Source organism: Aulostomus chinensis, chromosome 17 (assembly GCF_037954235.1).
Source record: "Aulostomus chinensis isolate RoL2024-O1b breed Wild chromosome 17, RoL_Achi_v1.0, whole genome shotgun sequence".
Classification (NCBI taxonomy): Eukaryota; Metazoa; Chordata; class Actinopteri; order Syngnathiformes; family Aulostomidae; genus Aulostomus; species Aulostomus chinensis.
The window spans coordinates 21,346,563-21,368,469 of record NC_141336.1 but is presented as its reverse complement, the minus strand read 5'-3'; the positions used below and the strand labels follow the sequence as shown (position 1 = coordinate 21,368,469).

Sequence of the window (21,907 nt, the reverse complement as noted above, 5' to 3'; positions counted from 1 at the left end):
CAACATCCATCCACCCATCCATCTTCTATACTGCTTATCCGTTAAAGGTCGGGGCGGGGGGGGGGGACACTGGGCAAGAGGCGGGGTTCAACCTGGATGTGTCACAGGACCATCAGGTGCAATTAGGGTTCAGTATCTTGCTCAAGGATGATTTGACATGGTCACCGGGGGAAGTGAGGATTGAATCAGCGACCCTTCGGTTGCTGGACGGCCACTCCACCTCTGAGCCATGCTGCCACGCTGCTCAACACAAACAGAATCTGACTGATTTGAAAAACACACAAAAGAAGTATTTCTGGTGGGTTAAAGACATGAGATTTATATCTCAATTCTAAAATTTGCCTGCTATGTTGTAAAAGGTTTGATTTAGATTAAGACCCCAGAATCCGCCTGTACGCATCTACGTGTCTTCCTTCCTTCTATCCCTGCGTACGATCTGCAACGGCCAAGTTGGTGTGGGTTTAGATGTTTGTGCAAATGTGTTGTAAGTTGATACGGTTGGATTTTTCTGTCATTGTGCCACAGTTCAATGTCAAGGCTGGAACAACCCAAAGGTCAATGCAGAGCTCTGGCAGTCTGCATGTCCTCTGTGTTTTTCTTTCCTTCATGTGCAGTTGAAGATAAGGCTGGTGTGTTTGTCCAGCAGCTGATAGCAGGCCTTCAGTGTTGATGCCCCCCCAACCCCAACCCCAACCCCCTAACCGCCCTGATTTCACCATGCTTTCAGCAAAGGAAGGATTTCCTCCTGGTGCTGCTGGTTCCTGTGTGGACAGGAAGCAGTGATGAGAGATGTGATGTGTGAGACGGGACAGCGACTACCGCTGACCTCTTTTCATCGCTCGTCATTTTTTTTTGTAGTGTTTATTAAAAAAACACATGATAAGCATTGTAAAGTTTATTGAGAACAATGTTTCGGGTGACCTCATGTTATTTATGACCCAAAGAAAATTCACGTCGTGAAAAATCCCACCGTAAACCTTCTGTAACTGCACATTAAGTTGACGGTGCGCGGGAGTTTGTCTCTTGTTCTCTGACGCTCCCATCATTCTACAGGTGCACGTTACTGATTTTACTGAACAGTTTGCTTGAGAGTTTGAAAAATGATGATTTGTTGTTTTGTTTTGTTTTTTTGACAGTTTTGCTACTGTTAGTAGTTGGTGGCTATGGGGCGCTGTTAGCTTCATGCTAAGTATACATAGCCGGCTCTTTCTGTATTCAGGAGTCACAAAGAAGTGATGCACGAGAAATACCTTTGTGAGCTCAGGAGGCCTGTTTGTGAGTACTTGAACCTGTGAGTTCGTGTGTTTGGCTGCTATTAGGATGGATTCAAATCAGCTGTTGTATACTATGCTGCTTGTATACACATTCCTCTGAATTAAACCAATATAACACTTTAAATTATTCAAATTTGGTATCCAGTATGAGTGTGCCCCTACCTTAAATGAGTCATATACCAGAAAGGCTTTCAGTGACATCATAGTATAATAATACAATTCTTAGGTCAGCTTGTTAAACTCCTAGTTGTAGTGTTTGTGGTGGTGCAGCAGAGGAGACAAGCCCCGGTCTGGGCTATTTTCAGAGTGGCCCAGTATTGGTTTTCTGCTCACTGAGCAGATCTGTGGGATAGAGTGTGAAAGCTGCTGCATGTTAATTTGCTGGTCATGCCTGGCTGGATTTGGCCAAGGTTGTTAATTACATGAGCCCAGCAAACCACCTGATCATTCACTGCTCCCCTCACTTGAGGCACAAAGCGGCTATTCCTCCAACTCTTCACTGTTCAAAGCCGGTCGGCATCATCGTTGCTTCAGGAAGAGCAATCCTGAAAGTGATGATCAGAATGTTAGCATTGAATGTGGGAAGCCCATCACTGATTGGACTGAACACTGCAGTGTTTTTCTGGGGGAATACTGGCGCATTCTCAGGGGACGTATTTCTCTTTTCACTCCCTCTACTGGGAGTAGCGGGTTTGCTTCAGAGCAGTCAGTGCTGCTGGAGCTACTTCACCTAACCAACTCTATTAAATACAGTGTCCTTAGTAGCTGCTGCTTGTTTCCTTTTGCTCTCCTCAACTGGTTGAAATATGCTCAGGTGGAAACAGTGGGTGAACTGCATGGGAACAACAGCGATTGTGTGCAAATGTTGTCACTGATAACTCGCTGGTGTGTGTGTAGATGTGTGAGTGCTCAGCCAAAGGTAATGTTTCTTTACAGGTTTTTCCAGCGTCATGGTTTATAACTCTAAATATAGTGTAATACGTGTCGGCTTTAACCAGGCGCAGGCTGTGGAGTGTTGTTGGGAGCCAGTCATAGAAGAGGAAATCACAAGGTGAAGCAGCAGAGGAAATGATGAGCGCAGCTTTGGAGGGACTCTTAAGAAGGTGCTCTGTGTGACTGAAGTCAAGGCTGAGATCACTCGACGAATAATTCTCCTCTTAAGTGAAACACTCGGGGGCGACTGGTCTCCTGGCGTTCACCATCGTGATAAAAGATCAGGATTGCCGGGGGGCCATTTTGTTGTATTTCATTTCAGGTTATCGCACATTGAAATTGACATAGTTTGTATTATCGTACAACAAAAGATAAAAATCTGTAGTCAAACATTTTGTAATAAAAACACTGTATCATTTAATGTACTTTCTTTGATTAAATTCACCCCCAGAGACTCAAAGTCTTCTTGGGTGGGGTAAAATAAAGAAGCCCAAAAAAATGATAGATAATTAACATTAGTAAACATGAATAGACTCTTGAAAAGTAAAGTTCAGGTCTTAAACAAACTTTCCTCCTGACTCTAATGCTATTTATCCATCTAGGTACTCAAAGGTCAGGGTTATGCCAGGTTAGGTTAACGTGCTTTCAACGACGACGGCTGAAACGGATCGCATAGTTTTGAAGTTTGAGCTAAAAAAAAAATGAAAAAAAATTGAACAGTCAATGTTAGAAGTTTATCAGTCATGGATATTTCCGTCCGTTTTTTTGCACTTTTAATATTTTTTTCCAGTTAGATTAGGGAAATAGTTGGGCCGTTTGAGATAAGCAGCATAAAGAGGTCCTGTGCAAATATATAATACTCGTGCTGTAACAACACAGTCTGTTGGGCCATCTCTCTCTTTTTCTGGTGTTTTGGAAATTCTACATTGCGTTACAGTTCTGGCTGTTAGACTGAGAAAACACTGTTAACCCATTCTGCAATTGTGTGCAATAATGTTCATTTAAAAAAAAAAAAAAGTAATAGTGCAATGGAAAAATGTGCATCTGATCAAAATATTGCAGTGAAGGGATTTGGAATGTGGCGTGTCTCAATCATCTGTTCCTTTGCTGTATTCTCCTGGAGGCGAGTAGATTTGCTCAGGCTATCAAAGAGCAGCTTTGTATAAGCCTGGAGTCTGAAAACACATGGCAGTTATAATATTTAGTTAACAAATTGGTGTCTTCTTTATGTCTGAAAACTGCAGAAACTTTCTTTTTTTTTCCCCCTGGTTTTAGTTTGTAGTATTACTGTCATGTGTTTCAGAGCCAAATCTCAACATATGATTAAAAAAAAAAAAAAAATCACATGACGTTGAATGAAAGGCTTTTTTCTTTCAGCTGCTGATCTGCTGGAGAGCGCAGAGCGAGGATAGGAACACACCAATGTCTCGTGCTCTGTGTGTTGGATGATAGATGTGTGATTTTGACTCATGTGCAAAAAAAAACCCAAACAAAAACAGTTTGTCCAGTTCCAGTACACCGTTTTCCTGTCCTGCTGTTACAGTAACCAACCCTATCCGGGGACCTGTGGTGTGTTGTGGCACCACTTCCTATCGGAATCTAATCTCAATGGGGATTTACATTAAACGACACTTTTCTGAATGTTAAAATCCTCGTTAATCTGTTATGGAGTACCGGGTTCAAGGCCATTGGAAAATAAACTCTTAGCTTTGGGTTGCTACCAAAGTGCTACACAGGTCGGCTACCTTTCTCTCTTTACATAAGGTCCCTGTGCCTGTCTGTCAATTTTAAGAAGTTTAATTCGTCTCAAAACTCGTGCGCATGGTCTAACATTACCTTTCTGACACATCGGCCAAGGAAGTCACATGTACATTAGCTTCAGTATTTAATTGAGAGAAGATATTCTGTTGAATTCAAACTTCAGGATACTAGAATAAGAGTACAGGTATCAAACTGATATGGTTAAAACAATTATTTAACTCAGATTTGAATTCAAATTTGAAATCCAGTATGGGTGTATGCTTTAGAGTTAGGATTTCCAGTTTTGCGAGTCTGGTCAGTCGTGAACGCTTTGATCTAATGCAAACCAGTTAAACCAGTATGTGTCATTATGTCCTGGTCTTGCAGTATGAAGTGCATCATTTACATCAGCAAGTTCTGCACATGGCATCATGGCCTGAAGTCCAACTTGTCCACTGTACAGTGCAATACAGTATAATCCAGAACGTCACTGGAAGTGGCAGCAGTCTTGTGAAAACATAGAAGTTAGGCCTGGTTGGTGAAGCTGTAAATTGTATTGGAACTGTACTGTGCCTGAAAATGTTTCATTCCAGTCCATCGATAAGTGCCGATAATTATTGCTGAATAATGTTCAATAAAGATGGTGAGGAAAAAAGCTAAATCCAAGGCATGCCATACTGGCAAAATATTTATAGCGATCCAGTGCTAGTAACCAGTCCTTGTGATACTGCTGGTGATGAAAACCAGTTTCATCTCAGTACAATATTTTATCACTTCTTTGGACAACAATACGATCCTCTCTTTTGAGGGGCCTCACCTCCTGTCACCTTGACATTTTCATTTCATTGTGCACGTTTGAAGGGTAAAAGCCAAATACCTGCAAATAAAAATGTGCTTGAGACTCTCGGGATGGTGTTTTACGCCATTGCTATTTTGTTAAAAAGAACCTATGAGAGAAAAACTGTTTCTCAAAAGCAAATTTCATTTTTTTTCTGCATTGATCTGTATTTGAGAGAAGACGGTGTCTGAGGGGACATCTTCTACTGAAAGACCGATTTAAAAAAAACAAAAAACAAAAAAAACAACCCTCTTTAATAATGGAGGGGATTTTATGGCTACCTGAGGAGCGAGAGTAAAAGTTGGCACTTGAGCAACTCTTCGGTGCGAGGCTGGCGACATAAACCACTCTCTAATGTGTGAATAAGGTCAGGCTTTGTCAGGTTGACCATGACCGTTTCACACTGTTCTCTATGAAGACCCACAGGCTCCATCTGTCACTGAGCTAAACACTGATGGCATGTTGAGAGGCATTCATGCCTTGTTTGGCACAGTGGCATCATAATGAAATTATATGCATTCAAAATGTTTGTAGGAAAGTCCATTTTTGTAATGGATTTTTTTTTTTTGGGGGGGTGGGGTGGATAAGCCAAAGCATTTATTCTCTTATCACATTTTTTCCATCAGAGTCAATACGTTTGTTGATGTTTCATCATGAACAGGATTTAGTTAGTATAGATAGGCACAACTCTTATGAATCATCAATTTTTAAGAATCCATTTTCTATAACTTTGCAGTATCTTCGTCATTCTGTGTGAATATATATATTTGTAGAGAGGATGAAACATGGAAGGGCCAAGCTATTAATCCTTGGTCCTCACCTCTATCTTTTGCTGCACTGAAGTTCTCTGCAACTTTACGTGGTTCTAAGTCAGAATCCAGAGAGGGTTTGGCTCTGCTTCAGCCTTCGAGCTTTAAAAGCTTAACATTTAAAAAGATAAGCCTCAAGTCAATACTGAAATGAAGTGAATTGGCACCAATCGGTCCCTTGATGAGGAGCATAAGTGGGATTGACAAACCCAGACTGGCTCTGCTCGGAGCACAGTCAACAGATTTATGATCAATGTGGTCAAATAGCAACCTTCACACCCATCCATTCGCTCTGTAGCTCATCTGATTTTCTCTCCCCCATCACCCCTCGGTTGATCTTCCAGTAGCAGTCACACTAAACAACACAGGGGTACGATGCTTCAGTCTTACTTTTTCAATCCAGATACAAGATTGATGCTAATCTAATCCATGCTTTGGGTATTGGCTTCACCCAGCGGTACTGACCCAACACTATTCATTTTTTTATGTTAATAACCTTCATGCCTCAATGAACTGAAGAGACTGGGATCAGTCTTTTAAGAATAATGCAATATCAAACTTGATATCAACATTGCTTTTTTAATGTTACATATAATTTGCTGTACATGTAAAAAAAAAAATAGTGCACCCCCTGCACGCCTCCTCTTCGTCCCGTGGTGGTGTTATGTGTGTGTGGGGTTTTGGCACATGCATGACTCACATCTGCTGCTGAGGCAGATCAGGCAAACACAAACCATCCTCCCTATCTAACCACACTATGGATGTGATATTGGTACATCATAAAACCTGTTTTCAGCAGTGGTTTGTAACAGTTATGGATGACACTTTGGCTCGCTGATGGATTTGTGCTTGTGCCAGCAACAGTGTCACATACCGTGCAACAGAAAAGCACCCGTTAAATGGCTGGTTTGTGTGTCTGTCTGGTGGCACGCACCCTTAAGATGGAATATGATGTAGGTTATGATGATGATTATGAGCTAGAAAGTTATGCTTGGGCTTTGTTTTTTGTGTTGAAAAAGATCTAGCTGCTAAAAGTTAACCAAAATATTTGTCCTGTGTGTCACTGTGTTAAAGCCAAGCAGAGATTTTATCATTTTAATGGTTAAGTAACCAGTAAAAGTGGTGTCTGGTAACTGTACTGGAGATGCTCCATCATGAATTGCTCCCATCATTAAGTCTGTAGTTGCCCACTTGCCTAGCTAGCTCTTGGCATCTCTCTGTTGGGACCCTTAAAGAGTCCTTTGAGCCTGATTCCAGTCTAATGCCTCTCCTCATCTCCATTCTGGCAAGAATGCAGTGCACCTGCAGTGTCAGCTAGCTCAGAGCTAATGCTAATGAGGGCATTCTGATCAAAGGGCCATTAAACTGTGTTTTGAGCCTGACATGGCATATTTAAAATGCAGGTGGTATAATTGATATATATTGTAAGTTTCTCACAAAGTTAAATATGCTTTGCAAATGGAATGTGTGTGCTGATAAAGTGTGGACAGCGAGCTGTGGGTAGAGCAGCCTGGTGTCTGGTTTGGATTGGGTAAATATACCATAGGCGGCCTCAGCTGACCAGATGACCTTCAGCCTGTCAAACAAGCTCGATGTGGTCACGACTGTGGGCTCTGTCACTGGTGGCTGGGCAAACCTATTAAACGTCAGTTCATTAGAATAGCAAGCAACAGACGTAGGCACTAATTATTCATAGAAAGCTTCAGATTACGCTTCTTTGCCCATGAGATGGACAGTGGCTTTTTACATGGTAACCTTACTGTATTAACTTAGCTGTTGTTCATCAAAGGTTTTTCATGGTTATGTAATAATCTGTGGGACCCAGCAGCAGCAGTTCAGGCCTCCCTTTCACCCTTGGCCTGGAGTTGTTGATGGCTTTTGAAATATCATAATTCCATGTTTATACAGTCAGAGGTTGGAAAATAAGTCTGTGTGTGTGTGTTTAAATATATATATATATATATATATATATATATATATATATATATATATATATATATATATATATATATATATGGGTGGGATTTTTTTTCTTTTCTCAGAGTTTACTTGAGAATGTTAAAGTGGTCCACAAGAACCAAGCCTAGTTCCAGCATTTTGCCTCCCATCCTCTTAAAGAAGGGGGTCAGCCCTGAAATCAGAAACATCCTCAACCCAGGCTCACAGGCCCCCTTAGGTGGGTCAACTTTGAGCTGAACCCGTGATTCTTATTTTAGTGACCTGATATGTTAGCATTGCGCTCTGCTGCGTAAACTCAGTTCTGGTTGCACGTGCCACTCCACTGTGTTGAGGATTGTTTTTTTCCAGTGTCATTTCTTTGTCGCACTTTAGTAATATCATGTTTCTTTTGTTGTTGTTTCTCCTTGAAACCAAAGTGTTTACATCAGCTGTGTTATCTCTCGTTGACCAAAAGCTAAATTTTTGTCAGTCTATCACTGAACAAGAGCGCCATTGCGAGTCGGAATGCATACCAACTTTATCTAAATTAGCTTGTTTTCATAACCGTTGGAAGCCATAATTGTGATTGAATACAAAGTGTGATTAATTGCTGTGCCCTACTCTCCACAGCTGCTGTTCATCCTGCAGCATTTTGACATAATGAGTCTTACAGACAAAGAGGTGTCAGCTGAAGACAGTTATTTTGTTGGGCTCAGAGGATTCAGTGTCCTCCACTGAGTTCCCAGAGCCTGGAGAACAGGTTCTGTCTCTTTCTGTCTGCATGTTGTTACCTGAGACGTCAGCGAAGCAAGGTCTTGATGAATATCGCTGCTCACGTTACTATTAACCAACGTACGACTTCATTTGACATAACGCTCGCTACGAATTTGTCACGCGTGCATCTTTACAAGTAAATCAGGGAGTGAAAGGGACCCACACCCTCTCTATTACAGTGCTGGTGTAATTATCACAGTTTAGCGGTTGTACTTGCATGAAAGGTGACGGTGTAATTGTCACGAGATTTTTGATAGTTGTCTTATTATTGTGGATTTAACACTGTATACATTAGGATTAATGCTGACCTGACGCGCTGTATGGGTCCTCGACGCCAGGGCTATTTCTTCCGTCTTTATCTGAGCTTCACTACAGGGCAGCTGAACCGAGTCTTGTCAGCCTTTTTGTAGAAGGTTTTTTTTTTTTTTGTCCACCTTACTCGCTGTCAAAAATCCTCTGATCTTTCTTTTTTTTTTCTCCCTGCATCCGTCATGCTACAGTGACTGGTTTGGGGTGTTGGAGCAGATGGAGAGCAGTGACTCTGAAGGCTAGAGCTAGGAGGATGACAAGCTCTGATGGCTCTGTGACATGCTGCATAGCATGTGAAATGGACCCAATCCCCAGTGGCTCCTCATGCACTCAACAACAGTGTTTCCCACAGAATCAGATTCAGTTTGTTTTGTTGTCTGACGAGGGCGGGTAGCTGCTCGCTTGTAGGGAGAGTTGAAGCTCATTGTGCAAGAAAATGTGAATGCATTCATTTCATTTTGAAATAATTCAGGGATTCACATTTTCCTTCAAATCTGTCAAACGAAATCACCACCGTGGACAGGAATTAGGTCATAGAATGCTTTCATAATTGTCTGCAAAAATCCCGTTGTGTAGTGGTACAACCCCCCCATTTAGCAATTATATGACTTTTTTTTGTTGAAGTGTTTGTCTGGATATCAACTCTCTCTCATTCACTCTCCTTCATTGATTGCACAACTCCAGCAGAACGGCCCTTGAGCTTTTTGGCCAGTAGTATTCTTTTGGTACATCAGAGCAGTTTATCATTCCAGCTACATGTTCTCTCACTGAAGACAAGCCAGCTAGGTTAGCTACTGCTGCCAGCTCAAACATACACCCAAAGCACCCAAATTAGCGCCAGTAACAGGGAAGAATCTGCTTCAGTGTTTGTTTCTCGAAGTGATCATCATTTGGTGTATCCATTATTTGATTTTCAGACACGCTCAGCTTTGATTACATGGTACACAGTTGGTCAGACACCATCGTACTGTCGCTGCTGCAGTTGAGCGAGGAAACTGTCACTGCTGCAGTTGAGCGAGGAAACTGTCACTGCTGCAGTTGAGCGAGGAAACTGTCACTGCTGTTGTTTTTAGTCCTATGTGAAATATTGTCAAATCAAACTGTCAGTGGACCGCAGTTGTGTACCAAAAAAAGTACATGTATGCATAACTCTGCTGTGTTTGTCTTTTACATCATATAGTGAATATGTCCCTTATTAGGGAGTTATTATTTCATCACCTGCAAAGCCATTCTGATGCTACTGACCAGAATGTCAAATTTTATGACTTGAACTGCAAATAATTCTTAATCATTATGTCTTATGATATACATTTAACTGGGAATAATTGATTCTAAGGAACGTAATTGATATTGTAATATAAGTTTTAAATAATTCATTCATGGGAACACTTAGGAAGACCTTGCCTAAATCCAGCAGATCTCACCTACACCTCCTCTGGCCGTTGCGGTTCATAGTGTGGGGTGATATCATCTGTAATTCCCGAGAGGCTGAGTCACCGCACGGGTAATCGTGACTACCGTCGTTAAAGTTTGCATGAAGGTCCACAGTGCACTCATAAGACATTGTGGTCAAATTTGAAATGAAACAATTTGATTACCGTTGGATGACTTTTTGCCCGTGCAGTAACAGAGTGGCTTCAACTCAGCGCGAAGGTGCTATGGATGGTTCGAGTTTTACCATGGAGGATGAGCTGCCCTGCTGTTTGGGGGGAGGACGAATGGCAGTCGTGCTTTTTTTAAGTTTATCCTCCCAGCTTCTGCCGAGCATCTTCATTAGCTCTTCTTTAATCTCAGGGCAAAGGGAATTCATTTGAGTTTTCTCTTGAGTAAAGCTACATAATTGAAGCGTTCCCTATGAGCTGGACGGCTTCTGGGAGTCTTCCATTTTGCCATGTGGTAGAGCGACAACGGCAACAGAAGGTGACTCTTAATTGCTGTTATTGTGCCAGGACTCCTCCTGACCTATATTGGATTATTCAAAGCAGACCCATCTCATAGCTACTTTTGTGTTAGCACAGCAAATGATAGGGGTTTATTACATGAAGAATTTGGGAGTGTGTCATCCAGTCTGTTTATGACTGTACTACTGAACCACATTTCCTTCACTCCTGTAGCTCTTGCAAGCCGAGCTGGTGTTGCTTTAGCCTGGCAGTAATCCAGACCACCCCTCGCAATTCCCAAAATACAGCACATGCTAATCTTTCATTAAAGCAGAGATGAAGAAATAACATCCAGGCTGGTTACTGAGGAATAAGGCATTCGGGTGTAAAATCCTGGGGAATATTAGACTCTTGGAAAATCAGAGTGTGAACAGTGATAGGTGGGTGTTAACACGAAAGTTGAATGTTGCACCTCAACTAACAGGAAAATGAGGAGTTGCTGTTCAGTGGGGTACGCTTGCGCTATTTATCACATCATTAGCAATGTAGGGATGTTTCACAAAATTTAAATTGGGCAGTTGTTTCTCAAGAGGTCCAGAGAGACTGTCATCATCATTCCTCTAATGATTACAGGTGATGGTTGAGGGAAGTCACTCTGGGGAAGGAAGTGATGCAATTTTCTTTGATTTTTTTTTTTTTTTCATCTGCAAAAGAGGAAACGAGTCAAAATCAAACGGTGATACTGAAATGCCTCCTGGGAATTGAAGGCGCAGCAAACAGCACAGGTAGCAGCTATGAATGAAAGAGAGGGCTGCACATGATTGTTGGAATTGTTTTTTGTTTGGTTTTTTTTGCCAAGTTATTTTGGAGACCTGAATGCTCCAGTGAATATCAAATCGTGACAGTTTTATTCATCGTGGGCTCATACATGCTGGTATAGATCTTAGTACGGCCAAGCAATAATGACAAAATGTTACAGTTCCGTGCAATACCATGTGACATCTGTTTGGGATGGCGATTGGTTGAGATGAACTGTGATCCCCGAGAGAACGAGGGCCTCCTCAACAGGAAAACACAGTTTATGGGTCCTAGAATTCAAGTCAAAAAAATCTCTTCTCATTCCTGTTAAATGTGTTATTGCCAAGTTTCAGATCGGAGGTTCCCTTGACAAACAGGTGTGCTGTCAAATGTTCTACTTTCCTGTAAGTTGGTCCTTTGTGGTTTAATTAGTTGTCTCCTTTCTTCTAGATATCATTGACAAGATTGAGCTGAAGCTATTCTTCGAGAGCAACTGTTCGCAGATTTATTATATCTTCTATGAAAATTTCATTACACTGGAAAGCAACTTAAAACAAAAAGGTGAGTCTAACCTTTATTTAGTTTCATTTGTGAACTGCACCCTCACAAGTTGACTCCACCGTCAGCAGCGGTTTAATCATTAACCCTCTCCCTGCTGTCTGTGCTATGCATTACACCCCGTTAACAAAAAGCACATTTTTATGTCCATGACAGCTCAATGAGCTACCCTGTCTCCACAAGTATCTTTGAATAGTGTTAAAATGGCCCATACTTTTGCTAAATTATTCAAGAGGCTGGGCCCCAGGTTATTTGTCTAAGAGCCTAATTACTTTTCTTGCTTTTCAGGGAACAAATCTCAAAGGGAGGAGCTGGACTCTATCCTCTTTATTTTTGAAGTAAGTTGCCTCTGTCTCTAATTTCCACTGATAGGTGCTTCAGCCTCAGCCTGTTTACTGAACTCTGCAACACTGAGGTGGAACCATTGTTACCATGGTGCTGTACTGCACATCTTAAATAGCCTGAAAATCAATTGGATTATGTACAGATGGAAAAAACTTAACTCAATCATTTTTTTTTCTCTCTGGACAAACGGAGAGAGTTCAGTTTGTTTCTCCCTTGAAAACCTACCATGATGTGGATGCAAATTGGAGATGGTGTGTGTGTGTTTGTGTGTGTGTTCCACCCATGGTCGCCTTGATGGCCCCTCCCTCTGTTTTCCTGAGGTGTATGTTGCACATGCAGGTTAAAGTCCCCCACCTTGTTTTCCCACCTGACTGAAAGGCAGCTCCAGTTTCCAATACAAACAGTCGGCTCTCCAGTTACATTTGCTCAGGGCCGGGCCCTTAGGATGGCAGCAGGTCAAAATGGGGGACGGTTTGTCCCTCTTCCTACAGTATCTTTTGTCCTAGTTTCTCTGATCATCTGGGACAAGCGTGTGGGAGAGTTGCTCACATTTTGTCAAATATTAACTGCATCTTTCCAGCTAAGAATGCACTGAAGTGGGTCCTTAACCTCACATTCAGATCTATTTTTGACAAATTACTAGCTTAGCATTACTGCTGTAGGCGGTCTGTAGCAATGGATGCCTTATTTGGTTGTCTGATGTAGCTAATGCAACTCCTTAGAGATGTCACAAGCCCATTCATGTATTTTTAAATGGATCAGCAAAAACAGTTCCAATCAAATCTGGATCGTCTCGGCTCTGTGTTTTGTCCACCTCAGCCTGCTGGAGCAACTGTAGTCTCCTATAAATCAGCCTGTCTTTACAGCGCAAACATTCTGCTGAATCCGTGAAAACTTGTGTATGAATATGAAATATCTTTTTGGATGGCAGTGAGTGACTCTGAGTTCAGACAGTATACATAGATTTGCTAATATTCGTTGTCCAAACAGTGTAGAAATCCATGTCACAATGTAGCGTATGTAGCGATATATCTCAGACACTGAGAGAGGATGATGCATAACGTCCGGTACGCCTGCCCGCTTCTGTTCATTAGCGTGCCGGGGGCCAAGTTTGACCTGATAAAGCTGGTGTAGTGATATCAGATTGAAGGCCAAGTTCAGAGATGGATGTTATTGACTATTAATTACTATTCTAATTGTATATAGTACAGTAGTAATGACTAGTGAGTACTCATGTTGACTGGCCTTGCAGTTGCTGAACTCAAAGTTTTCGTTGATGATTTTAAGTAAAATGTTGTTATTTTTTGTTGTTGTTGTTGATTAGAATAAAAGTATTGATCCAGATTGGTTCCCCCTGCATGTGTCTGGAAGATAAAGAAATCTACGATTCTGAGTTGTTGTTCACTCGTCTTCTCTCTTCAGCGAGATCACCTCCTTGCCTGTCCGCACACATCCAGTCAGCTGACCTGTAACTAAAGCCTGGATTCATGCCTCCTACATATTTATGGAGTCATCTTTGCAAAAAAGAACTAATATTGAAAGCAGCTTAACCCTCATTTGTCCCCTTTTAGCTCCCGTCTGTGATGACGCGTGCTTTTACCCATGCACTGTGAAGATAAGCTTGCTTAGGGGTGTGAACAGGACAGATATGGGATTGCTTTGGTCCTGAGCGCTGCCACACTGTGCAGACTCTCTCTTTATGCCACATTAGTTTTGGCGTGTCGGCTCATATTTGGTCGTGAATGTCATATCAATGGACGTGTTTGTGCTGAAAAACATGCACTATAAATATGTTTCATGTCATCCCAAAGATTGTATCATGTAACACAGGAATGGAACAAATGCAGTCAAAGATGAACTGATACGTATTGAGGCAAGTGGATTATGTATTCTAATATAATTTCTGCTGGTATGAATGAGTGACCGCTCGGACACAAAGCCATTTTACCGGCAGTGTGACACACACACACACACAAAAAAATCAAACATCCCAGCTCATCATCGTTTTCTAATTCTATGAAAGAGTTTTTTCCTGGAAAGCTGCAATTATGTATCCATCTGGCCAGACAGATTGGGAATATGGTTCTCCACTCGCTTCACTCTCACCTTGCGCTCAGACCTGGCTGACTGCTCCCCTTGCTTTGAGCTGGCAATGTGGGGGATTAATTCGCTGTCATTATGAAATATGTGACCCCTTTTTCTTGGGTTGCTGGGAGGGACTGTGGCCCCCGTGCTGAGGCTGTTTGAGTAATGGATATCTAGAGGGGGTAATCTTCTCTCCCTCCCCCTAAACTCCGCTGGAACTCCCCACCCCCACTGCCACCAGCAGCCATTGCCTTCCAGGATTTCTTTGTGTCTGTCTGCTGCCACAGAGGCATCCACCATGGCAGCTTCCCATGCTGCACGGAGGCTGACAGATGAAAGACCTGATCTCAGAGGGGATGTCACATTGTATTTTGTTTTCAGTATTGATCTGTTGTGGACGGATGAGCGTACCTTTGTCATTTATTACCCACCTATTATACCCAAACAGACAGATGTAGGTCTGTCTTCTTTTTTAAATGTTCTGAGTGATTGACCTAGAATATGGTACGACTGCCTCTTGACAATGACACACCCTGTCAACGGTGCAGCTAATTGTTTTTAAAAGTTGCAGAACAAGTTTTGTGGAGACCTGTGTGTATTAAGGGCATTACCAACAAGTGACTGTTATTTAAGCAAACCTTTTTTTAAACTGCTCATCCATTTCCTTCAAGCAAGTACATTCTGAAGACAAACATATTGATAAAGGAAATAAAATGCATATGATGTTCCTACAGCTGCCCAGTTCACACCAGGTCTGTCTCTTTTTCAAACAAAACAAGTTTCAAGGAACTTTGAATTACCAGTAAAATGTTCAGATACATTTGAACTTTCCCCCCACCTTCAAATGAATGTTTGAACCTTGAATAAAAAGTGACAGCCCTCATTTCCACTCGATGATTTTAGCCCTGATTCACCTCTAGCCAATGGGTTTTGGAGCACAAAGACAAAATCCCCAAACCAGAGGCAAATCAGTACTGGAGCGGGACACAAGCTTAGAGGCTTGTTGATGCATGACTGATATATTCCAGATATCTAGCAGGCTTAATATCTGGATCCATCTGTGACGTCAGCTGCGAGAGCCAATGAGAGTTCAGGACAACCTGCAACCTGGACCAATGTTGTTAAGGCACAGAGAGGAGAGCAAGATGTGTACAATGAACACTGCAGCAAACTTAAGACTTGGGAACTCAAAGAGTGTGAGCCTCAGGCAGCTGTGAGGAAGCTAAGACTGTCTGTGGCTGGGGGCCGATGTCAACATAAAGCTAATATCCTAGATAGACGAACCCGCAGCTCAACGTGCAGACCACGGTACACGCGACCTGAGCTAACATAGACTTGATGACATACGTTCAAAACTTAATTTGCTGTCATAGGTGTAGCGAGCAGACTTGGAATTGAACAATGATACTCAGATCTTATGTTTAAATAAGGATCAAGAAGTTATATTGAGCAGCTGATAACATTTTGAGGTTGTTTTCTGTTGGCATTGCGTTGATTTTGGTTCCCTTGTGGTTGAATGGAAAATTCAAGCATCAAGGCAGGCAGGCAGGTTTGTGAGCCGGCATCTGTCAGTTGGTTTGTCTCCTCATGGCAGCTGTTTTCTGTATATATTGAATCGGACTTGAGCTGGACTCTTTCATGCAGATTTAATTAGCAGTGAGAAAAAGCTGAGAACTCGGCGTAGATAGACAGTATTTTTGCAGAGATTGTGTAGAATGTTGACGAAATAACTGGAAACTGTTTTCTGCTTTGGGCAGCTGTTTTTGCAGTCACAAGACCAGATTGAGCTTCTAGTCAGATGGCTCCGGTCTGAGGCCTTAAAAGACCCTGGTTTGTTTACACTCCCGTATGACTGAAGATGACCTCATCAACTCGCCGTATGAAAGCAGTTTGATCCTGGTGCCACTGAGGTTGTGGGACAGGTTAAGCTCTGGGACCATCTAAACTGCAAGGGAAGTCTGTGCATAGCCATTTCCCTCGACTTTCTCTGCAGGATATGACCTCACCGTGACATGTCATATGTCATCCAGATTTGACTCAGCATTTCCCTTATCACCCTCCCTCAGAGCAAGACTTGAGACCTGACAGACTGCGTTGTGTTACATGAGGATATGCAGTGTTAAATCTAGTCCAACCTTCTTTTAATCAAGTGGGAATCTGACCTTTCTCGGGAGTAAGGCAGCCACTTTTTGAGGTCTCGCAAAAGCAATCCAGATCAAAATCTCAACATTTGCCAAAATGGCAGCAAGGTGGTTTACAGGATAACTATCATACACAAGAAAATCAATCAAGTTTAAAATGAAGGTTTTTAAAGCACACCATACTGAGGCACGGTTTGTCCACCTCCCATAATGCAATGCAAACAAGCAGGATTGATTTAACTGCCTCACTGCAGTATTAGATGGCACTAGAACAGGTGTCAGTAGAGCTCTTGTCTTTCCCCCTTTGTACTACGGCTCATATTCATCTGGAGCTGCTCCACAGGTTTCTGAGTAATGAAGTCAACCAAAAGTGAAGTAATTACCTTTTCTCTCTCATTTTATCGCCCTTTTCCATCGCAACAAATTCCAGGAGGTTGTAATTGATTTTGATCAGTTCATTCTGTTGTATTGTGCAGAGTGACAGTTTTCCAAAAATGATCCATGTCTGTTGGAAGTGATTTAACAACACTAAATGTGCCGCTGCTTCAACTCGAAGCAAAGGGAAGCATGAATGGTTAAGCAGAGCCAGAGCAGCAGCCTGGGACCCAGCCAGTTCGCGCTCTGCTGCCGCCATCTAGTGGCTGCGCAGGAGAATGAATCTTCTCTCATTGATCTTCATAGTAGTTGAGAGTATTTAGGGAACTAAATCCAGCAAGTAAATTTGAAGTACTTTGGGTTTTAAGATCTCCCTTATTTTGAGATTACATAATACATGCAGTGTCCTTTGTAATTTTCCAAGCTAATGAACCCCATTCCAAACAAATGATGTGTGCTAGCTAAGAGATTTGGATAGCATGTAAATGATTTGCTTCATAAAGGATTTTAAACAAAGCAGCAGTGCAACTTTAGTCTGTCTATGAGGTGTCTGTCCTTCCGTGAGCTCCTGTTCAGATGAATTAAAACTCAAAGTGTCTGAAAAAGGTAGGATGTTAAACTTTAATGAGCTTAATACACACTAAGTGAATAAATAAGTCAAACTGAATCCAAAGGGGTTAAGGTAGTGAAAGATAAATAAGCCACTTCAAAATAACGACTGTATAAGAATACTTATAAATGTGTGTGACAGGTGAACGTAGATCTTGGCATTACACATGATAGTAATACACTAGCATTAATTTACTCTTTTTCTCACCCACTTTCCCTGACTTGGCTGTCCGCCTTTTGTCTGTGACGAGTCATTGTTGTGATTTCTGCTTGTAGATGTCAGCTGGTACTTTTGCTGTGCATTAAAAGTTTTCTGTTGCTGCCCTTCAGATTTCATTGTCAGAGCTGAATCAAAAACCTGAACAAAATGTAAATGACAGAACTGTTGTGAGAGTCCTTCTCGTCTATCTAAAAGCCCTTGTGGACCACCTCTGGGAGAAGTGTATTCTGTGCCATGTTCAGGCCCTGCGGCTAGAAACCTAAGTGCGGATCATGTAAATGTGTTAAGGCTGTGGTTGTACCACAGTAATGCCCCCATCTTTATGCTGGAGTATGGCTGCAGATTAGAGTAACTCCACCAACCTCTAGTCCGGCAGAGTCTGCATCCGCCTCGTATCAGCCAGTAAATTCCTCATTGTTGCAGCTGCCATTCCAGCTCCACGGGGAGTCTTTCTGAGCTAGCTTCTCCATCTCATTCCCACTCTCCTCTCCTGGTGCTCTGTAAGGGAGAAAAGGAGGTGTTATTGTGTCTGCTAACACACACACACACACACACACACACACACGCACGCAGGGGAAGGCTTAACCAGGCTACCCCGCTGTGTTACTGCCTAGCATAATGTGACAGCCACCCCAAGGAGACGGAGTGAGGGCGGCCAATATGGAGCCTATACAGAAATGTAATAATCCCCTTGTGGGATCAATAGCAAGGTGCAGCCACGCGCCTCTACATGCATATCATCACGTCTACAGACGGCGAGAAGTTGAACAGTACAGAGATTGTTATCTTGCGCCAACTTAAAATGATATATGTCTTTCAGTATCTCTGCTGTCAGCTGATAATGATGGGGATTTAGCCTCAGAGGACAAGGAGGGAGAATTAAAGATGAAGGATGACAGATGAGGGAATTTGTTGACAAACTGAGACAACACACAATGACGTCTTGACTGCCGCTGCTCCTAGCATCACGCGGTGAAGCATTTGGCAGCGAGACATGTTCACAAATGCCACTTTTCAAGAGGCTTCGTAGTGCGAGAATATGAATTGTTTATTACAATATGATGATTTAAACAAAGAAATCAGGCCAATTCAGAGGCAGTCGGGAATGAGGAGAGTGTCCGTTTGGGAATCCTCCTCTTCTGAGTTGATAGCTACTTTGTTTCTGCTGTTAGATCACTGACAAGTGACACTCAACCTCTTCATCCCCCATATAACTCATTACACTGAACGCAGGGAATGAATGAAGCTCAAGAGGTCAATATTTTAACTAATCATTACAGTATTGAGAGATAGGTAATGTTAGGTGCCTGGCTGCAAGGCTGCATGAAGACAACAGTAGCTTGAAGAGGAAAAGACTTACTAACTTAACTTGCGTGGTATAATGGTCATGTCAATCACCTAAAATGATGAGTATGACCTAAATTGACCATGAAGTGACTCATTTGTGGGCGGGGAATGTCATATGTTATGTAATCAGCACAATCCAACCACACTGGCGTTTTGCCTCTGTCAAAAATCATCATAAGTTGGAACTTTCCTTCTTTCCGGTTGCTCGTGAAAGCACTATTATAACTATAGTTGCTGTAGAACTCAGGTGCATTATCAGGTAAATTATTTGAGTAATCTAATGTCGCATGGCCGTTCCGCTCAACTCCCCTGCCTCGAGTAGATGCTCTGTTGTCTCCAAATCTTTCTTTTTTCCTGTATTTCATCATTTTTCCCTCTACCCGGCCACTAAAGGGACACTTCTCCTGCTAAATAGCTGTCACGCACAGTCTTTCGTGCTCTGCACCGTCTCAGATGAGCTTTTTATCATGCCAGACTCGGCCGCCTGACTAAACGGTTCAGAGCTACATGCATCACTGCAAAGGACGGGCTTGACCTCTATATTGCAATCATGAAGTCTTAATGGGTCAGTGATTAGGATGTAATGAATAGTGAGCCACTGGGCACATCCGTTGCTCACACTGCACTAACTATTATTGAACTGTGTGTGTAAGCAGGCACACACACCCCAGCCCCCCATCTCTCCTGAGGGGCCAGTTAACTTGCCGGTGCACTCAGAAATAATGATAGGCTGCTGAAAGGTTAGGCACTCTAATTGAGTTGTAAAGCGGTCGGTGGCAAGGTGATGACATTTCTCACTACTGTCCCATGTCACCTGGATCACATGTAAGGCCAAGTGTACAATGACACTGTGTGCCTTAAGTGTATTCTGCTTTGGAAAAATGGTGCTACAATCTTTTGACTGACAAGCTTTAACCCAGCCTATAGAACTCAACTTTGCCAAGTGCCTCTTGGTTTTTGGTTGTTGTTTTTTTGAGAGAGAGAGAGAGAAAGAGAGAGAGAGAGAGAGAGAGAGAGCTTTTCTTTTTTAAATAACCTAATCTTCATGTTTCTATTTTCGCCATCAGAAAATTCTACAACTACTGCCTGAGAAAATCTACAACCGATGGCAGTTTCACAGTATAGGTATGTATCGCTAAGCTTTCTGCAACTAGTGAAACACTTATTTCTCATTGTCTGTCTTAGATGATATTTGAAAAGTCATTCCAAAAATGTCACGGTTTGAATACAGTTGATCTATCTTTAGTTGCTTTTTTTTTTTTTTTAATTCTCCTTTTTTATGTTAAAGTTACGTAGTGTAATATCAACCTGAATTTATAATGTTTGTTGCCAGCCGTACACCTGACTATTTGCTAGATGCTTCTGTAACCTCTACGATAAACTTAAGGACAAAAATGTCACCACAACAATGTCTAAGCCTTCCACAATGAAGAGAAAATAATTAGTCTTAGAAAGAAATGTAAATTGGAAATGCAAATGAGCACTTCATTTGAAATGCTAATAAGTAATTGAATTATGCTGGCATGATTTCAGTCCCGAGCAGAAAGGAAAACCCTTGCAAGATGCGATAACCCCAATTAGAACCGTTGTTTGTCAGCCGTTGGCAGCCCAACAGCCTGGGTCTAGATCGCTGTTGAAGATTGGCCCTCCCCTCAGGCTTGATTTGTCAAAGATTAAAACTCATCTCTGTATGCATCTGACAGTTTTACTGTTTCTGAAATCCTTGGCCTACATATCGTTATAGGTTTGAACCTGAACTCACATGGAATTTCCATTGTCTCTCATCACTAGTCCAAACGCATTTTTCTCCTTGTGTTCTTTTGCAGTGAAAGTAGATGTTGGTCACTGGCTTCATGTCACTTCCCAGTTATAGTTAAAACCCTACCCAGCAATGCTTTTTTTTTGTCCCTCCACATCTTTGTGTTAGCTGTAGATGCATTCCTTGTGAATGAAAGCATTCCAGTGCCTTGTGACAAAGTCTTTGTGGTGGGTTTGTCAGGAAGGACACAGATGTACTTTAATTGTTCGGTCCTTTTATTTGTGGACTGCCAGGTCACAGGCTTCTGACAGAGACTGCTAAAAGCTATAGAACATCTTCACAACTTTCATCATCCAGCTCTGCTTTCCACTAAGTCCATCTTTCTACACCTGTGAAAGGGTTTCTTGCAGCTTTTATGTTTCCATCATAAAGATATGAAATGACAAGTGGAAAACAGAAGCACGACAGTCTTACAAAGTCACCCGCAAAACTGGCGAGCTTGGTTCTGTTTTTAAAAGAAAGCAACCAGGTCCTCGTGGTTGCTGTTAGGATATGTTCTGGGTCCCACTAGTCACTTAAGAACCCTCTGAAGCAAGGATTACACTTTGTGTAGTAGACTTTCACTCTAAGATAACCCAGTTTCTACAACCCTTAACCCTAAACCTAATATCACTGAGTCAAAGAGTCTTCCCAGCCTGTCGTGTGCTGGTAGGGGATGCTGACAGCAGCCTGTCACATGCTGCCCTCCCCCCAAAGGCTTTTAGCAATCAGTGCAATGTCTCGTTTGATTACAGCTGAACCAGATTGCCTCCGTGAATGTGTGCCGCTTCCACTAATGTTAATTTTCATCAAGGAAACGTGAAGCCTTGCCTCTCTCCTCAGTGGTTTGTCAGGATCAGCCATCAAGGTCAATTAGCATACGTGGAGATGACAACCACAGCCCTCCACTTCCAGCTTTGTTGCATCTCTGAGCATCAGCTGCATGTTGAGTCTCTGCCGTGTAGAGGTATTTGACAGTTACTTTTTTCATTTGACCAGGTTCTATCCTGAAAAAGCTTCTACACACTGGAAATTCATTTAAGGTAACTACCGTTTTCATTGCCACAAAACTCTTCCTTTTAGTTAATACACTCTTATACATCAGCACATGCAAGACCTAACATGCCAGATTGTTG

General features: G+C 42.2%; 1 protein-coding gene across 7 annotated transcripts in view; it reads left to right on the top strand.

Moving 5' to 3' along the window:
* ralgapa2 (Ral GTPase activating protein catalytic subunit alpha 2) overlaps positions 1-21,907 on the top strand; it is an 89,536-nt gene that overhangs the window by 1,542 nt on the left and 66,087 nt on the right. For all 7 annotated transcript variants that reach the window (XR_015109646.1, XR_015109647.1, XM_086181650.1 and 4 more), the window contains exons 2-5: positions 11,744-11,854; positions 12,140-12,189; positions 20,041-20,098; positions 21,771-21,814. Coding sequence is in view for 5 of the 7 variants with exons in the window: in XM_086181650.1 (XP_086037776.1) it covers positions 11,744-11,854; positions 12,140-12,189; positions 20,041-20,098; positions 21,771-21,814 (263 nt within the window). In the remaining 2 variants the exon portion in view is untranslated. The remainder of the gene's footprint in view (positions 1-11,743; positions 11,855-12,139; positions 12,190-20,040; positions 20,099-21,770; positions 21,815-21,907) is intronic.